Raw genomic sequence first — 17,590 nt, 5'->3', positions numbered from 1 at the left:
ATTAGTATGAAATGTATTTTTTTTCTTAGCTATTTTTGTATAATTTCTTTTTTATTTTAGTTATTTTAAATTATTAATTTTTTACACTGATGTTTTTTTTTAGAAGGGGACCAGATGTATATATTTAAATGTATATATTTATATACACATTTGCATTTGGTTGCCTGTAATATAATATTTGTTTGCAGTGTGACATTTTGAGAAACAATAGGCCTTTGTAAAACACAAACACAACATTTTTGTATAAAATGCTCATAATTCACTCATATTTTGTGCCAATTAATTGAATGCAGATTTTAACGGTTTGCACATAAATTCATTCTTCGTGTTTTATGAATAAGGCCATATGTGAAGAAGATTATAGAGGCATACACTCTTAAAAATAAAGGTGCTTCACAATGCCATAGAAGAACCGTTTTGTCTAAATGGTTCCATAAAGAACCTTTCAGTTTGCTTTGAAAAGAAGTCTATATCAGCCTATTTCAGAGAATCGCTGTTTAACAAAAAAAGCTACCAAAATAGCGTAAAGCAGCACAAAGGAAGAATACACATCGTAATTTGAGATTGTAATGGGAAGGTAATTTTTATCCTGACAGGTCTTGCTTTTTTCTCTTTTTTTTTAAGGAGAGAAAGCTTTTGTGATGTCAAGTACCTTGTAGAGCTGCTGTAGACACATTGACTTTAAATACTGTTATTAAGCTGCATAATGGACTCCGGAGAGCTGTCAACCACCAAAAGGGTTCCTCAGGTCTGTGTGGTCATCCCCCTTGAGTCAAGATCATTCACACCATCCTTTCTGCCTTTGTCCAGCAATTATTTGCATGACCAAACACTCAGACACAATCCCTGCCTATTAAGAGTCTCTGTTTGTGATCATTTTTGTGTGAATGTGCACTCGGCTGATCTGTATATGGTCTTAATATCTCTGATATGAGGGCTGAATGGAGCTTGCATGTTACAGATCTTCTCATTTTTCATAACCGTGGTCTGACCCGGTCGCCCGATGGCAGAACTCTCACCTGTGCATCACGGTCATGTCACAGTGTTTTTAGCTGTGTGCAAAGGTTGCACTCCCTCCCTCTCTGTCTATTTTGTGTTGAATGAGTCCATTTGTTTACAAAGACAAAGTTCTTTATTTTTGACCTCTGTGCACTCCCAGTACATGTGCAGTCAGTGCTGCATTCAAATTGGGCACATAAAGGCCTGTTCACACTAAATCCAAAGTGTTAGGCCTGAAAGTATTGTGGTAACGCTTTAGCATAGAGACCAATTCTCACTATTAAATAGTTGCTTATTAGCATGCCTAGAACCATTTTTGGTTCCACAAAGAACCATTCAGTCAAAGATTCTTTAAAGAACCGTTTCTTTCTTATCTTTTTATAATCTGAAGAACCTTCTTTTGCCACAAAGAATCTTTTGTGAAACAGAAATGTTCTTCAGATGTTCAATGTTCTTTATGGAACCATTTAGACAAAAAGGTTCTTCTATGGCATCATGAAGCACCTTTATTTTTAAGAGTAGATACCAAAGAACTTTCTTTCTTTCTTTCTTTCTTTCTTTCTTATTTGTTTGTTTGTTGCCAGAGTTGGGCAGTAGGCTTATCAAAACTTTCTTGCAATCCTATAACAGGAATAATTGCAGAGAGCTTTTCTCCACTCTCCAAAGAGCTTGTTTTCTCCCGTAATGAAGTGCAATTTGTGAATTATCCAGATCATGTTAGAAAAGCGCCGGGCTGAAGGGAAGAGAATCTGTCTGCGGATGAGGAATCATGGCTTTAGAAATGAAATCAGCTGCAGCAGTTTTGAAAGGCACCTTTGGCCCCGTGGGTTGATTCTTGTCACTTCCCTGTCAACATCTGACAGCACAGTGTGTACGGAGGGGTCATACCGCTCAAGTACACAGGAAACAATGGCATGTTATATTAGAGAGGCTCCACTCTGCTTTTGGTAAATAAGTTGGGGGAGATATCACACTGCGGTGATGCAGTTGAATGATGATTAATGAGCGAAGGTGCGTTCAAAGCCCGCCTCTGTATCGCTGGCCAATTTGAGAGCAACCGCAGTGAGACGGCAAAGCCAAGAAGGCAATCGAGTCGTCATCATCAGTGAGTGCTCACGCAGAGAGAGACGCCTCATTGAACTCGATGGCGCGTGATTCAGCGTACTGGCAAGGCCACAAAGTCTCGCTATATAAACAATTTATTTCAAACTCTGATATGATCACAATTAACTATTCATTTGGAACAGATGGCTGAGGCTGTTTGTTGTGGGTATTTACACCACAACAGGAAGTTTCAAGAAAAATAAGACACACACCTAATCTGTCCCAGTTGGCTTGGAACAAAACGAGTTTTGCTTTCAGAACCATGTAAAATCTCTGCAGGTGCCAGCGTAAACTCCTGTAGACACTAAGAGAGGGAGAGAGACAGAAAGACAGTCATAATATGTTGTAGGAGTGTTTGGATTTTTATATTTTTGCTCTACTTGCTTACTGAGTTGGAAAATGCTTTTTTTTTTAATTATTATTATTTAAAAATAGCTAGAATTGACACCTATCCAAGCCCCACCCCCTGGTTACTGGCTATAGAATATATGCACTGTCCAAAAAAAGGAACACTTTTTATTCAGAGTATAGCATCAAGTCAAATAAACTCCAGGGATATTGATCTGGTCAGTAAAGTAGCAGAGGGGGTTGCTAATCAGTTTCAGCTGCTTTAGTGTTAATGAAATTAACAACAGGTGCACTAGATGGGCAACAATGAGACGACCCCCAAAACAGGAATGGTTTTACAGGTGGAGGTTCTAACTGTTTTTCACTAGTTTTGCATTTGGCTAGGGTCAGTGTCACTACTGGTAGCATGAGGCGATACCTGGACCCTACAGTGGTTGCACAGGCAGTCCAACTCCTGCAGGATGGCACATCAATACGTGCCATTTCCAGAAGGTTTGTTGTGTCTCCCAGCACAGTCTCAAGAGCATGGAGGAGATTCCAGGAGACAGGCAGTTACTCTAGGAGAGCTGGACAGAGCCGTAGAAGGTCCTTAACCCATCAGCAGGACCGGTATCTGCTTTGTGCAAGGAGGAACAGGATGAGCACTGCCAGAGCCCTACAAAATTACCTCCAGCAGGCCAGTGGTGTGAATGTCTCTGACCAAACAATCAGAAACAAACCGATGTCCTCTAGTGGGCCCTGTGCTCACTGCCCGGCACCGTGGAGCTCGATTGGCGTTTGCCATTGACCACCAGAATTGGCAGGTCCGCCACTGGTGCCCTGTGCTTTTCACAGATGAGAGCAGGTTCATGTAACATGTGACAGACGTGAAAGGGTCTGGAGAAGCCATGGAGAACAGCATGACCGGTTTGGTGGTTGGTCAGTGATGGTCTGGGGAGGCATATCCATGTAGGGATGCACAGACCTCTACAGGCTAGACAATGGCACCCTGACTGCCATTAGTTCCTGGAGGATGAAGGAATTGATACCATTGAATGGCCCCCACACTCGCCTGACCTAAATCCAATAGAACACCTCTGGGACATTATGTTTCGGTCCATCCGACGCCGCCAGGTTGCACCTCAGACTGTCCAAGAGCTCAGTGATGCCTTGGTCCAGATCTGGGAGGAAATACCTCAGGGCACCATCCGTCGTCTCATTAGGAGCATGCTCCGACATTGTCAGGCTTGCATACAAGCCTGTGGGGGCCATACAAGCTAGTGAGTACCATTTTGAGTTGCTGCAATGAAATTTCAGCAAAATGGAATAGCCTGCTGCATCGTTTTTTTCACTTTGATTTTCGGGGTGTCTTTGATTTCAGCCCTCTGTAGGTTGATAATCCTAATTTCCATCAAACGATGTGGCATTCTTTCATTCCTAAGTCAAGTCACCTTTATTTATTTATTATTATGTTATAGCGCTTTTAACAATACAGACTGTGTCAAAGAAACTGTACAGCATTAATTAGGAAAATTGTGTGTCAATAATGCAAAATGACAATTACTCAATTTTTCCAAGTTAAACTCAAGTTAAAGGCAGTTCATCATTGAATTCAGTGATGTCATCATCCAGCTCAGTTCAGTTTAAATAGTATCTGTGCAATCAAGTCGACGATATCGCTGGAAATGAAGTGTCCCTAACACATTACCCAGTCCATATCACTATAGATATCCAGCATGATATTTTTCCCCATTGAGATCTGATGTGTGTTCAAAGTGTTCCTTTAAATTTTTTAAGCAGTGTATATACTTTTTTTTTTTTTGAGATATCAGTTCTACAGATATTTGGCACTATTTGGTGAATCTTTAAAAAGAAATATACCCAACAACCATATCGTATTCACAGGTAAAGTAACCTATTTATTATACTGTTAGGATAATAGGATAAATACTATTAGGATAATTTATTCACAATTATTATACAACTATTCTCAAGTTTGAAATGTGTATCTTAACAATTAGACATTATTCAAAATGAGGAAATCCATTTCTCACCATTCAGATCACAAAACAATTTTGCTTAGATAATAATAATAATAATAATGATGATTATTATTATTATTATTATCAAAACAATTTTTGTCACTGTAGTCTAATAAAGATTTATATCAACAAGCGTCAATAAAAAAATTATAAGTAAATAAAGAATAAATTCAGTCAATAATAAAGCTTCTTTTGACTTAACAAATGCAATAATAAAAACATCTACATTAGATTGCAATAATAAAACATATAATATGCAGTTTTAATCTTGTTCTTTTAAAAATGAAGGCTGACACAGAGCATATTCTGAATAATTTAAAGGTTTGTAAAATAAAAATACTGTGTGTACCATCATGATTACATGGTGTCACTATTGTAAATGCCCCTGCAACATTTTACTCTATTTTCTTATTTAAAATTACATTCTTTTATTTAAAATATACATTATTATTATTATTACTTTTGTTGGTTTGATTGCTTCTGTTGTCCTCATTTGTTAGTCGCTTTAGATGATAAAAGCATCTGCTAAATGATAAATGTAACAATTACTGAAGAAAGCTTGCCTGATGATTAGGCCAACAGCAGCAGTTGCTAAGACTGCTCAGTAATGTTTTCAAGGTGCGAATGGTCAGTTCAGTTTAGTATTTTGCACCGATGATTGGCATTAATGCCCTGCAGTCTCTTCCCACAGAGACCGAGCTGAGAACTATTCCACAAGTCTCTGCAAACAAACACACTGTTCATTATTTAACAGCCCAGTCTGTACCGAACCAAGCCATCATTCAGCACTGCAACAAAATAACAGGATGTTTACCTCTGATAATGGCCTCTCGCAGGCCTGCGTCGCACACAGAAGGTGCACCATAAGGCAGAAGAGACCTGTGAAAGTCCCAGGGGAGGGGTCAGTGTCTAGCTTATGCATCTGAGAGTATCCAGCCCGGCAGTCTGCTGCTGAAGATGGATAAGGACACTCTCTCTTTCCCCCACTTCATGTAAATAAGTCTTAATGAGGCAGGAGTTGCACTTGAAACGGCCCCTGTGTGTCAACAGCTCTCACGGAGACCTTGAGTCTGACCCGAGTCTGCTGCAGCCACTGAGGACGGCCCCCTCCTTTGCCCACCAAGCTGTTGCCTTTCCACTTTTTCACTTCTATTCCTTCGTCTGTTTGTTTCTAATTAGAGACACCACGCTCCTCGCACACCTTGCACACATATGCTCCAGGTGGTGGCTTTGCCCGGCGGGTTCATTGCAGTTCTTGCCTGATAACTGCCACTGAGGTGAACTAGTGCGCTCAAGATTTCCTTTCTGATTAACAGAGCATTAGCACTGCTTACTGCATACTGTGTGCAGTATGCGCTCTGTATACTACCTACTATTTTTTTTTAAATAGGGTGTGAAATAGTATGCATTCCCATATGCAGTGGGTAAATGACACTTGCTATATTTATGTTGGTTAAAAATGTATTACATTTTTCAGAAGTTTAAATATATCTTTAAAATAATACCATGTAACCAAGTGCAAAGTAATAATAAAGTGAAAAAAGTGAAAGTGAAGTGATGTGTGGCCAAGTATGGTGTCCCATACTCGGAATTTGTGCTCTGCATTTAACCCATCCAAGTGCACACACAGAGTAGTGAACACACACGCACCGTGAAAACACACCCGGAGCAGTGGGCAGCCAATGCTGCGGCACCCGGGGAGCAGTGGGGGGCGCGGTGCCTTGCTCAAGGGTCTCAGCTCAGTCGTGGTATTGAAGGTGTTATTAATAAATAACAAAAAGTAAAAGGTTAATAATAATAATATGTTATCTTTACTGTGTGTACACATTTTTATAATTATTTCCACAAATATTTTAAAATATATTCTAATGTTTTATTTTGTTTTGTTTTTGGTAACACTTTATTTTAAGGTGTTGTTGTTACACAGGTTACATGTACTTACTATTATAATAACAATAAATTATGCATAATTACATGCAAGTAACCCTAAGCCAAACCCTAATCTTAATCCTGACCATAAAGTACATGTAGTTAATTAATATTACTCAGTACTTAAAGGTATAATTACACTGTAACAACAAGGACACCTTAAAATAAAGTGTAACCATTTTTTCATAAATATAATTACGTTACTCCATGTTGGCCGCACCATATGACCTTAATTAAAAAAAAAAATGCTCATCATTTAAAAGGTGCAAGTCGTTATATGCATGAATAGCATTTTATTTTATTTTTGAAAAAAAAAATTGAAAGGACAAAAAATAGCAATACCACAATAAACATGAAATGTGACACACTGCAGGTAATAAGGAAACCAAGAACATTTTGGGGCATATGTAATCCAATTTTGTGTAAAAACCACTTAACTTTTGCCAGTCTGATCCAATAAAAAGTAAATAATTAATGTGGAATAAATGAGTTTGTGATGGTCCATCTTTGTATATTTAAGATAAGCTCAGACTAATTCAGTCATGCATAAATTAAATACTAATTTATCTTATATAAGATAGTACAGAAGGTTAACAGGCTCATATTAAGTCACGTTAATAAGGGTTAAAACAGGCAAATACATTATAGCGAACTAAGAATGTTTCAGCAAAATGCATTAGTTTAATGATTCGTAATAGAACACTGATGAAGACAATAGCAAATGCATTATATTTGTTTTATTAAAACATTATTCAGCTGTTAAATGAAAAAAGCTTTCAGCCTAACTCAAAATGCAAATGTAACTCCAAATGTCACATGGCAGGAATGACCCGAGTGCCTCATTTTCTCTCTCAGGGAAACAGGATTACAAGAAACCCAAGCCGGCGCTGCGAGCCACTCGGCTGAAGGCGGAGGCGAAGAGGAGTGCTCCGGGAATCAGGGTGAGATGGCTGTCTTTCATTCTCATTACCTCCCCCTCTATCCCAAATGATCCCTCTCTCCCCCATCTGCCAAACCACACACACACACACATTATTCATCACACCTCTCCAACCTGAGAGCAGCTCAAGCAGTCTCCATATTGATGAGGCAGAGAAGAGCTGTTTGACTCTCAGAGGAGTAGCTCTCTTTCTCCCTCACCATCTCCTTTGCTTTCTCTCGATTTTTCTTTTTCTCTCAGCTGTCACTCCAGAATAATAATCGAGAGTTTGAGGAAAAAGCTTTTTATTCACTGTCTTTGTGTGATTTCCATGTATTAATGGCACTGGCTTGGTCAAGTATAACTGTCAGTGTTGCTCATACTGTATTCAACTTTGGTGCATAATTTGTCTTGGACGTTTGCGTTGTGGACATGACATCTCAAATATTACCTGACTGTTACTTTTCTTAGCCATCAGACTTACAATTTTCATAAAAAAGGTTAAATCCCATAGACTTGCACTGAAAGAGAAACTTGTCCTGTATAAAAAGACTGGTTTCAAAGAGATCTTCGTTTTGTGTAGTTCATCCAAAAAACCTAAAAGAACATAAAAGAAGATATTTTGAAAATATCTTCTGTTTTTTTTTTTTTTTTTGGTCAATGGTCACCAAAATTATTTGGTTACCAACATTCTTCAAAATATATACTCTTATGCTTCACATAATAAATATCATACAGGATTGGGATTATATGAGGGTGAGTAAATTATGACAGAATTTTAGTGTGAATTATCAATATATTTCTTTTAATTATTAGTTTTTACGTTTTTTTATTTAATTATTAGTTTTATGTGAACATTAATGTATGAATGGGTGTATTTATTGTTAACAGAATTAATCAAAACAACTGCTTTCAAATTATCTGTGTAGATACTCTCTTCGTCCCTGTTCATTTTGGCAAGGGTGTTATTTTTGGTTGGTTTTTGGCATGAGAATTTGTGGTGCAATATGTTTTATCAGTTCTCTCAGAATCCAGAGCTCCACATTGGGAACTGTAGCCAAAACCGCTAGTATCCATGCTAAGACCTCTCACTGACAACAATGATCTGAAACTAATTAATAATTCATAAGCTGCAATATTTTCATGGTGGACTGAACAATGTAGAAACATAGCTGAATTCAACTTAAAACATTGCGTTTGCTTGTATTGGGTTTAGTTTGGTATGAAGAAATCAAATGTGAAGGCTGAAGATTAACTGGTCTTAGTAACTCAATTGTTATTGTTAGAAAGCCAAGCCCTCATTACAATTCTTCTAAGTCTCATTAGTCTTTTATCCAATTACTGAGAGCTTAAAACGGAGAAAATTATTTACATGAATTCCATGTGCATGTTTTAAGAAAACCTTCTCATCCTTAATGGCTCCAAATGTTCGTTTGGGACATGTGGGAGCAACTAAATCTCTTTCCACAGGTATGCGTGAAGCCTATGAGCTCAGTGGTTAAAATATTTGTTTACTGCTGAAAGCAGCGTCCCCTCATTCTGTCAGAAATGTAGTTTATTGCGTATAGATTTGGTCATTGACTTGGCACGTTTCTGAGGAACGTGGACGCCGATTTGTTTGTTCTGGTTCGTAATGTGACTAACGGACCCCTGAGCTCCAAGCTTGAGTTTTGTTCTGGTGTGCGCTTCTCTGCGGTATGTCTCCTTGGTTTTCTGAGGAGTTGACTCATACTTTTACCACTTGTTTTTCCACAGGCCATTTTCTCTGGCTGTGCATGCTTGGCAGGTGGCTCTCCATCTATGACCATCCCTCACTCAACCCACCCAAACGCACACACGTTCTTCTTTTTCGTCTTCCATCGTTCTTTAGCATCGCTCCCGTTTGTGAGTTCTGTGTGAGGCTCTGGAGATCAAGTTGAGGCTGAGGTTCGGGCCATCCTGGGGTCCGTGTTGGCAGTCTGCTCAATCTGCTGTTCTCCACTCGTAGGCCAGTTGGTTTGCTGGGATGTTGCCTGCCGGCTTGGGGAGGCAGCGGGCGCTCGACCACCTGCTGTGGGCACTGTCTGGCTCCCTGGTGCCTGGCTGAGCGGATGGCATCACCTGGCACGGAGTAGAGGTGCTGGCGGCCTCAGCTGTGTGGGGTGCCTGGCCTGAAAAAATCGGTGCCAACTAGCTAGCCCTGGAGCTGAATATTGAGAGCCCGCTGGCCAACTTGAACTGTTTCACTCTTCAGTACATTCCGTTGCATGCATAAGTAAGGCCCAGTGATTTTTATTTAAGGTTCTAAAATACCAAAAGCCATAGTAGTACCACATTTTTGAACATGTTGATACCTTCTGGTGCAAGACCCGAACACCAAGCCTCTGAAATAAATGTTTTATTAATTTATTTATTAATTTTAGTGAAATAATACCAGAAGAATAATCTAGAATTCAAATTTAGTTGTTCATGTTCAATTAGAAAATCAGTGAAAATTCAGTGTCTTGTCGGCGCTGATTGCCTTGTGGGCAGCGTACTGACGTATAGCGGCGTTGCGCTATGGGTGTCCCGAGTTCGAATCCTGGCTCAAGGACATTTCCCAATCACAAACGGACGTTTATTATGAGATTTGCAAAATATTACATACAGTACATTTTACAGTGTTATCAATTATTATAATTTTTCTTAGTGGAAATGGTAGAAATGACCATGCATGAATAAATATACCGTATTGACTGTAAATAATTGATATGGCACTAATACTATACATCCCTAAACTAAATGTAGTAGTTGTAGACATTGTTTTCTGTATCACTAGAAGACAAGACCCTGTGCTCTCTTAGAAAAGAGTATTTTAGATTATATGTGTCTCAGACCTGCATCTCTCGCTGTATGCAAACTGTGTTTATGAGTCCCATTCACACCTCTGCGTTTATACAGTCTGTCAACACTCGTATGAGTGAAACTTTCATTTTTATGCCTCAAACACACACCCTTCCTCTCTCACAAAGACACCGCAGCACGGCAGCCAGCGGTCGGCAGAGATAACTACACAACCACTTAACACAGGGGAAAATCCCACTTCAGCTGTTTCTGTTGGACGCTGATGCCGTACCGCACCTGGCCGTGAGGGCCAAAGTTATGAACACAGGGCTATATGAGAAAATACCATAGAATTGGGTGAAACCAGAAGACCGTGAGAATTCATACAAGGACACATGAGGAGATGCGAGTGTGTGTGTGCACGTGTAAGAGACAGTGGCCTGTCGCCAGATGAATGGGAACTCACTCAAGGCATGCCACAGCTGCTGTTGAGAGCCACATGATGCTGTTGGGAATATTCCAGCATTTTCCATCAGAATGTGGGAGACTGAAGCGTAGGCCGCTGAATTATTAGCTTCCTCAAGACAACAAGGTCCCCTCTCTTCACTCACATACCCTCATCTGACAATTTCATTTTCACACAGCCTCCTCTGGACTTACTGTGTCTTTTTCTCATCAAAGAATATGAGACCACATCTGTATTCATGGCTTTTTACTTTACTTTTTACTTTTCAGGAAAGGATTTTTGGGTCGATGACATGATGCTCCTTCTTGTGTCCAACTGTACTTAAACAAAAATAAAGCACAAATGCAGCACGGTTGTAATTAACTAAAACTAACATCATTACACATCATTTTAGTAATTGAAATAAAGTTGATACATAATTTAGCATCTAAATTTTATATATAACCTTTTTATACCAAATCAGTCAGTGTGGTGTAGCTAAAATGCAGGATTTTGTTGTCACATGACTAGAAAAATACAAAACTGGAAATGATATCACAATGAGGACACCTGTAGATGACTGTGTCAAGGTCATAACTTTTTGATCTTCATAAATTAAAGATTATATAAATATTTGTAAACAGAAAAATACTTTGAGAAAAATAATATAAAAAAACCTTTGAGAAATGTTTTTGAAAACCTTTTTGAAAATACAGGCTAAAATGTGCATGCAAATGTTTTCATAATGTTACTTGCTTGAACTACTTTACATTTTTAAAGTGATTAAATGTTTTGTTAAATAAAAGTGTGGACTTTTTTTTTTTCTTCAACTTGGAGAGTCTTATTAGTCATTGACACTCTTGTAAACAGGACACATTTGAACTACTTTGTCCTTTTGTTGCTACTCAGTCTGTATTTAAAAATGTAGAAACATTTGCCACATTTCACCAGAGACAAATGCAAAACAATTCCTTTTGAATGCGATGACACTTAGGCTCTGACACAAAGCGGTTAAATAAAGAACTTGAATCAGCGTGAGCCTCTGGTAATGTATGAAACTAAAGTGCATGAAATTTAAAAGTTTTCCAATTAAGAGAGGCTTAAGCTGTTTGGAGCCTGGCTGGAACAAGATAAATGCAGCGGGCAGCGAGTGCTAATGAGGACATACACACTGATGACTGCCGCCACAGCTTGTACACAGATAGTCATAGCTGTCGTGGAGGCTTTTAATAGCCCCTTACAATTTATCTGCTAGAATTATTATTAGCCTCCTGTTTGCTGGGTGGCTTATCTCTGCCTGCTCGGGGTGAATTTGCACGCTGCTCTGTATTTGATGTGTGTGTTTGTGTATGCATGTGTTTATGTGTGAATGAACACAGGAGGGGGAATAGATGGATGTGTGTGATATTATTTCACTTTCTCTGTCTTTCTGTCCATCTTTCATTCTATGTTCTTCTGTCTTTGAAGAACATACTTTAAGATGTCTACAGGAGGATGCATGATGCCGTGGATTAGTGATCAAACAACAGCAGCAAAGGCAAAATTATTGGCATTCATCACATTCCTTTAGCTTATTAGTGAATTAAGTTCTTGTTTCACAGATTGTATATTTGATCGAATTGCCTAGCAAATATACAATTGCAGTTGTGCTCATGTTTACACACCCCTTTTTCATTTATTCATTCATTCATTCATTCATTCATTCTCATCCTTATCCTCATCGTCAGGTCATCTGAGATGTAGATGAGTTTGTTTCTTCATCAGAACAGATTTGGAGAAATTTTGCATTGTCCCTTGCTCACCAATGGACCCTCTGCAGTGAATGGGTGCCATCAGAATAAAAGTCCAAACAGCTGATTAAAAATATCACAATAATCAATAATAAGTAATTCACACAACCCTAGTCCATCAATTAATGTCTTATGTAGAGAAAAGCTGATGTTTTTCAGAAACAAATCCATCAAGACGTTTTTAAACTTCAAACCATATGAGTCCATAATCCTTAATATTGCTTTCCTTCAGTGAAAAAGCCATCTTGTCTGAATCAGGAGAGAAATATGCAAAGATCAAACACCGTTTACAAGCAAAAATGGTCCAAAACAGTTCTAAACAAATATGTTGGAGGATTATTATGTGAGAGGATGAGATAGGCTGGAAGAAGCGTTATTATGAATCATGGACTTTGGTATTTTATCCAAAAACAACGGTTTAAGTTAAAACGCATTAATTACGGATTTGTTTCTTATAAGCATGCAGCTTTTCACTTTACTAGACATTAATTGATGGACTGAAGTCGTGTGGATTACTTGTGATGCTTTTATCATCTGTTTTATCAGCTCTCATTCCGACGGCACCCATTCACTGCAGAGGATCCATTGTTGAGCAAGTGATGTAATGCTAAATTTATCTACATCTTGGATGGCCTGAGGGTGAATACATTTTCATCCAACTTTCATTTTTGGTTGAACTATTCCGATAAAAGATAAAAACTTGGAGATTCTACAAGAAGTGTATAAACGTTTTAGCAGAAAAAAAGTTCTCACAGCTTTCTTCAGTATATACTTGCAGTTTTCTCTAATTGTAATTCATTTCTAGAAAAACATCAACTTCTGAATGTTCCAACGAGGCAAAAAAGTCGCACAACCACACAAGTTTTGATTAGAAAGTTTGATAATGAGTTATCAAGATGAAGAACAATTGCTTTGTTAAATACTTGAGTGCTCTTAATGAAACTGAGGTTGATGAGGATTGTAATTTAACACAAAAGGTAATAAATGACTGCTTTAAGTCTAATTCATGCTTGAATACCATTCCTTCAGCCATCATCAATTTAGCTCGGGCATTAAGCTCCCAACAACTCTTAATTAGAACAAAGACATTTCTGGGAGATTAACTTTCTCTGAGCCTGCTGGGTTTGCCAAACCCTATTTGTGTCACAGCGAGAGGAAAGATAAAGAGCCCAAAATATACTGATACTTCTGCTGAGTATTTGTGGTGTGAGTTACATATCTGTGTTTGGTTATGATCAGTCATGTGTCTATGAACATGCAATGAAAAGAGTGTGCTTCATTCTCAAACTGCTAGAGAAGGGCATTGCCACATTTCGGTATTTTAAAGCAGTATTAAATATGCATTTAAATAATGCAACATAAAAACTGTGAAAAATGAAGGCTTAGCACCCTTTCCATCAAAGAGCTATCCGATCAATACATTTCTTCTTTTTTGTTTTTTGCTCTATAGGCTTCCTTATTTGTATATTTAAAGGTTCTTAAGGTTAGATTGTAGTTTCTTCAGATCAGTTGGTTTATGGATTTTATGAAGCATTGATTTCTCTGAAAAACTATCAAATAAAAAGTTCTTTATTGAACTTTATGAAGCTGTTCAATGGCTTCAGACTGTAAAATGTTTTTTGGTTTCATATCTGTATTTGTGAGAATGAAACTGCACATTTCAGAATCATTATGTTTCCACATTGGCAGATTAATTAAATGCATTATCCAAGTGTATAACATTTTGTGAATAATTTGATGCTAGTGCTCTGCCCTAAATTCTTATTAATGGTTATTTATGCAATGTTTGAATCAGAAAGATTAAACCGTTCTTTTTTTTATCTGTGATTGCAGGACACCATATTGGTCATTGTGGCTGTCTTGGTCTTCCTGCTAGTCATCTATGCATTCTTCTGCCTCAACCTGAGCACCGAGCTGGATCTGGATGTGGACATGGACTGAAGGACTTTTCTCACAGACGCCATCTCAGAGGATTCTGGGTGGCTCAACCCATGAACCACTCATGGTGTGCCAGCAGTTTCATAGTATTACACATTTCCTATCTTTGTCCTCTTTTATACAAGCTGACACTGAAAGAAGATAAGTCTTAAAGTGCATAGAAGCATGAAGTTAAAGATTTTCTTCCCATGCAGTGTTGATATCCTTTTTGATTATTGATAAAGCTTCACATGACCCACAGCTTTGGGATTTGAAGAGCCAGCTTGTTTTCCATTTGAATCTTTTAGTTTTAAAGGAATAGTTCACCCAGAAATGAAACTTATGTCATCTTTAACTCACTCTCATGTCTTTTGAAATGCATTTGGCTCTCTGCATGAAACCCAAAAGGAGTTATTTACATCACAATTTCTAGGCTGTTGTTTTTTTATATAATCAAAGACTAGATTTTCACTGAATAACAAATATCAGTGACAAAGCTATTACATGGCTTCAGGAAATTTTTATGGTGCTTTCTGGAGTTTGACAGTTCCTGGTTCATCTTCGTTTTCACTTAATGAAAAAGAGCAACTCAACTTCTAAACTTCTTATTTTTGTTCCACAAAAGATGTCATACAGGTTTGGAATGACATGAAGGTGAGTAAATGATGAGTAAATTTTCATTTTTTGGTGAACTATCCCTTTAATCATTTCCATCTCACTGTTGTGTATTAGCACAGATGGATTCATTTTTAACCAAATTGGTTGACATTTTATTACATAATCCATTGGAGAGAAAAAAAAATCCCCATCCTGTGGAGAAAATATTTCAGATAAATGAGGCAGACAAGAAGGTATATTGCATTCCATACCACAAACACTTCTTACAGATCTAGACATCTCAATGCTGGAGATCAGAGGCAATCTGTGATCTTGTTTGTGTGTGTAATGCTGACATTCTCTGTCTCATTTCTCGTCATCGTACAGCTCGTTGGCATATCAAACATCGCAAACTTTGGTTATTGAAAGCCAAAAGAGCATCAGTGAAGATACCAAACATTACCACGTAGACCTTGATGTGCTTTTCGCTTTTGTATGTGTGTGCGTATGTGACCTCTAGAGACGTATAGAAACAGCACTTGAAGCATTATCAATCAGCGCGAGGTGCTGTTACTTTTAGCTAGCGTGCATCTTTTGATCTATCTCAGAAGATAAACCGCATGGCCCTGCCTTGGTCTCTGACATCCAGTGCTTCCTTTACACACTGTGGGGCCTGTGTGCATGCGTTCGTGGGAGGAAGACAGAGTCGTAGGGTGGAAAATGAAAGGCTGAAGCTGATGACATTCAAAGTTCATTTACATTCTCTTTGTATAGCGCATTGGATCTCGTACAAATGCACAGCAATGACTTATTTCATTCCAGGCCGTGAGAGTTGTTTTATCTTTCCCTGCATGAGGTATATGTGCCTAACTCAGGACAACCTTTATTTTCCTGGGACGTCTGACTGTTATCATTAATTCAAGGATTGATACCCTATTGAACAAAACATTTTTGTAGCCTGTCTTTGATTTGGACTCGAGAGCTTTCCAAATTCTTTCATAGTGAGACTGAACTAAACCACAACAAAGAGTCTCGTGTTCCTTGTTGACTGTTTTGCTTGTTTTTCTTCTCTTGTTTCTATCATACTTGATATAAAATAATAAACATTGTCAAAACACGTTGATATTTATAAAAGCTTATTGTGTTCATTTTCGAAATCGTATAACAATGTTGAGCATATAAATAGTATCTGTTTCAGTGCCTTGTGGCGTTCCACTTGTTAATGCCAAACAAACACACACACTACGAGACCGAAGCACATCACCCTGTGCACAAAATTCAAGACTCAAGCTGCGTTCACATTCACACAGTCCCTACACAGTGTTTACTGCACACTTAGTAGGGGTATCTTTAAAAGATGATTATGTACAAATAGAAATAAACAAAACTTCTTTTAAAACATTTTTATTATTGGCATCTCGGCAGTCATTTATCACTAAATATAGGGGTTTAAAATTAGCATGGCAAATTAGACAAAAATAAAATATAATAAATATTTAAGTTTGATATATTTTAGCAGTTTAAAAAATAAGATAGATAGATAGATAGATAGATAGATAGTTTTAAATGAATGTTTCAATGTTTAATATAAGAGTAATTGCGAACTGGTAAGTTTAATAATCTGTTTTTTAAAACATTATGTAATGATAACTAAAATTGTCATTACAATGATTATAACTGTTGAATCTTGTGCACATTTAAGAACTGAGTACAGTTGTTTGTTAATTGTTAGATTAAGTAGACTAATTAAATTTAAAAAAAAGAAGTTTGTGTGCAATGACTAATGTGTAAATTTCCCTACTTTTGAAGTGAAGTGACACATCAGTGTTCACTTGTTATGCTGTATATATAAATAAAATAAAAAATCGGTGACATTTAAGGTAAAATACCAGTGGCTGTGGTTGCCAGAACTTTACCGTTGTTACATTTTAGGTCTGAATTTTAATTCACAGTAAAAACAAACAAACAAAAAAACGTATTTCATCAACTGACACAATGTTAATATACCAACCTGTTGAAGTATTAATATCTGTTTTGTATCTTTGTAATACACTGATGTGGTAGGTGATGAGAAAGTCACATGATGAACCCAAAGCTCATCACAAACAACTTTTCCACAAGCTGGAGAGGTAAATACTAATATAGCTGCACAGTGTCATTCACAGAAATAATAAACACCATCACAGTAACACACATGATACTGAAATAATGCAATAAACATTAATTAAGCAAAGTTAGATGTAAGATAAAACATTAATTTACACAACTGATAAGAACAACTAAAAAGAAACAGTTATTTTAAAAGAAAAACATCAAAGGTGAAGTGTCATGCAGGGAACTCTGGGAATGTCAATTTACTGTTTTCACTGTAAGTATTTTACTGTAAAATTACATTAACTCTACTTACAGTCATTCACCATTTATAGTACGGAAACTTAACTAATTTACAGGTTTTTGCTGTAGCATTTTTACAGTCTTTTGCTGTTAAAATCACACTAATTTTTTTACAGTGCATGAATGCTGTTTGCATATATGCTTTCTCTGATTTCCTAGATTCTCTCGCTTGTCAGAACAGTGCACACACCTAATGGCTGGTCGGCCATATTTTAAACCAACTTGCACACTAGAATTGTGTCACTTGTGGACATGCACTTGGCTACATTCTGGGGCTTTTTGTCACAGATTAGTTGCAAACTTGGCTTACAAGGAAGTCCCTTCG

The 17,590-nt window shown here is 37.6% G+C and overlaps 1 protein-coding gene across 1 annotated transcript in view; it reads left to right on the top strand.

Moving 5' to 3' along the window:
* LOC107702072 (triple QxxK/R motif-containing protein-like) overlaps positions 1 to 16,112 on the top strand; it is a 26,327-nt gene extending 10,215 nt beyond the window's left edge. The window contains exons 3-4 of the mRNA XM_016504266.1: positions 7,257 to 7,342; positions 14,191 to 16,112. Of these exons, the coding sequence (XP_016359752.1) occupies positions 7,257 to 7,342; positions 14,191 to 14,298 (194 nt within the window). The 3' untranslated portion in view covers positions 14,299 to 16,112. The remainder of the gene's footprint in view (positions 1 to 7,256; positions 7,343 to 14,190) is intronic.
* Positions 16,113 to 17,590: the final 1,478 nt, after the last annotated feature.

This window comes from Sinocyclocheilus anshuiensis, unplaced genomic scaffold (assembly GCF_001515605.1).
Source record: "Sinocyclocheilus anshuiensis isolate Anshui unplaced genomic scaffold, SAMN03320099.WGS_v1.1 scaffold54, whole genome shotgun sequence".
NCBI lineage: Eukaryota > Metazoa > Chordata > Actinopteri > Cypriniformes > Cyprinidae > Sinocyclocheilus > Sinocyclocheilus anshuiensis.
This window is presented reverse-complemented; position numbering and strand designations above follow the sequence as displayed.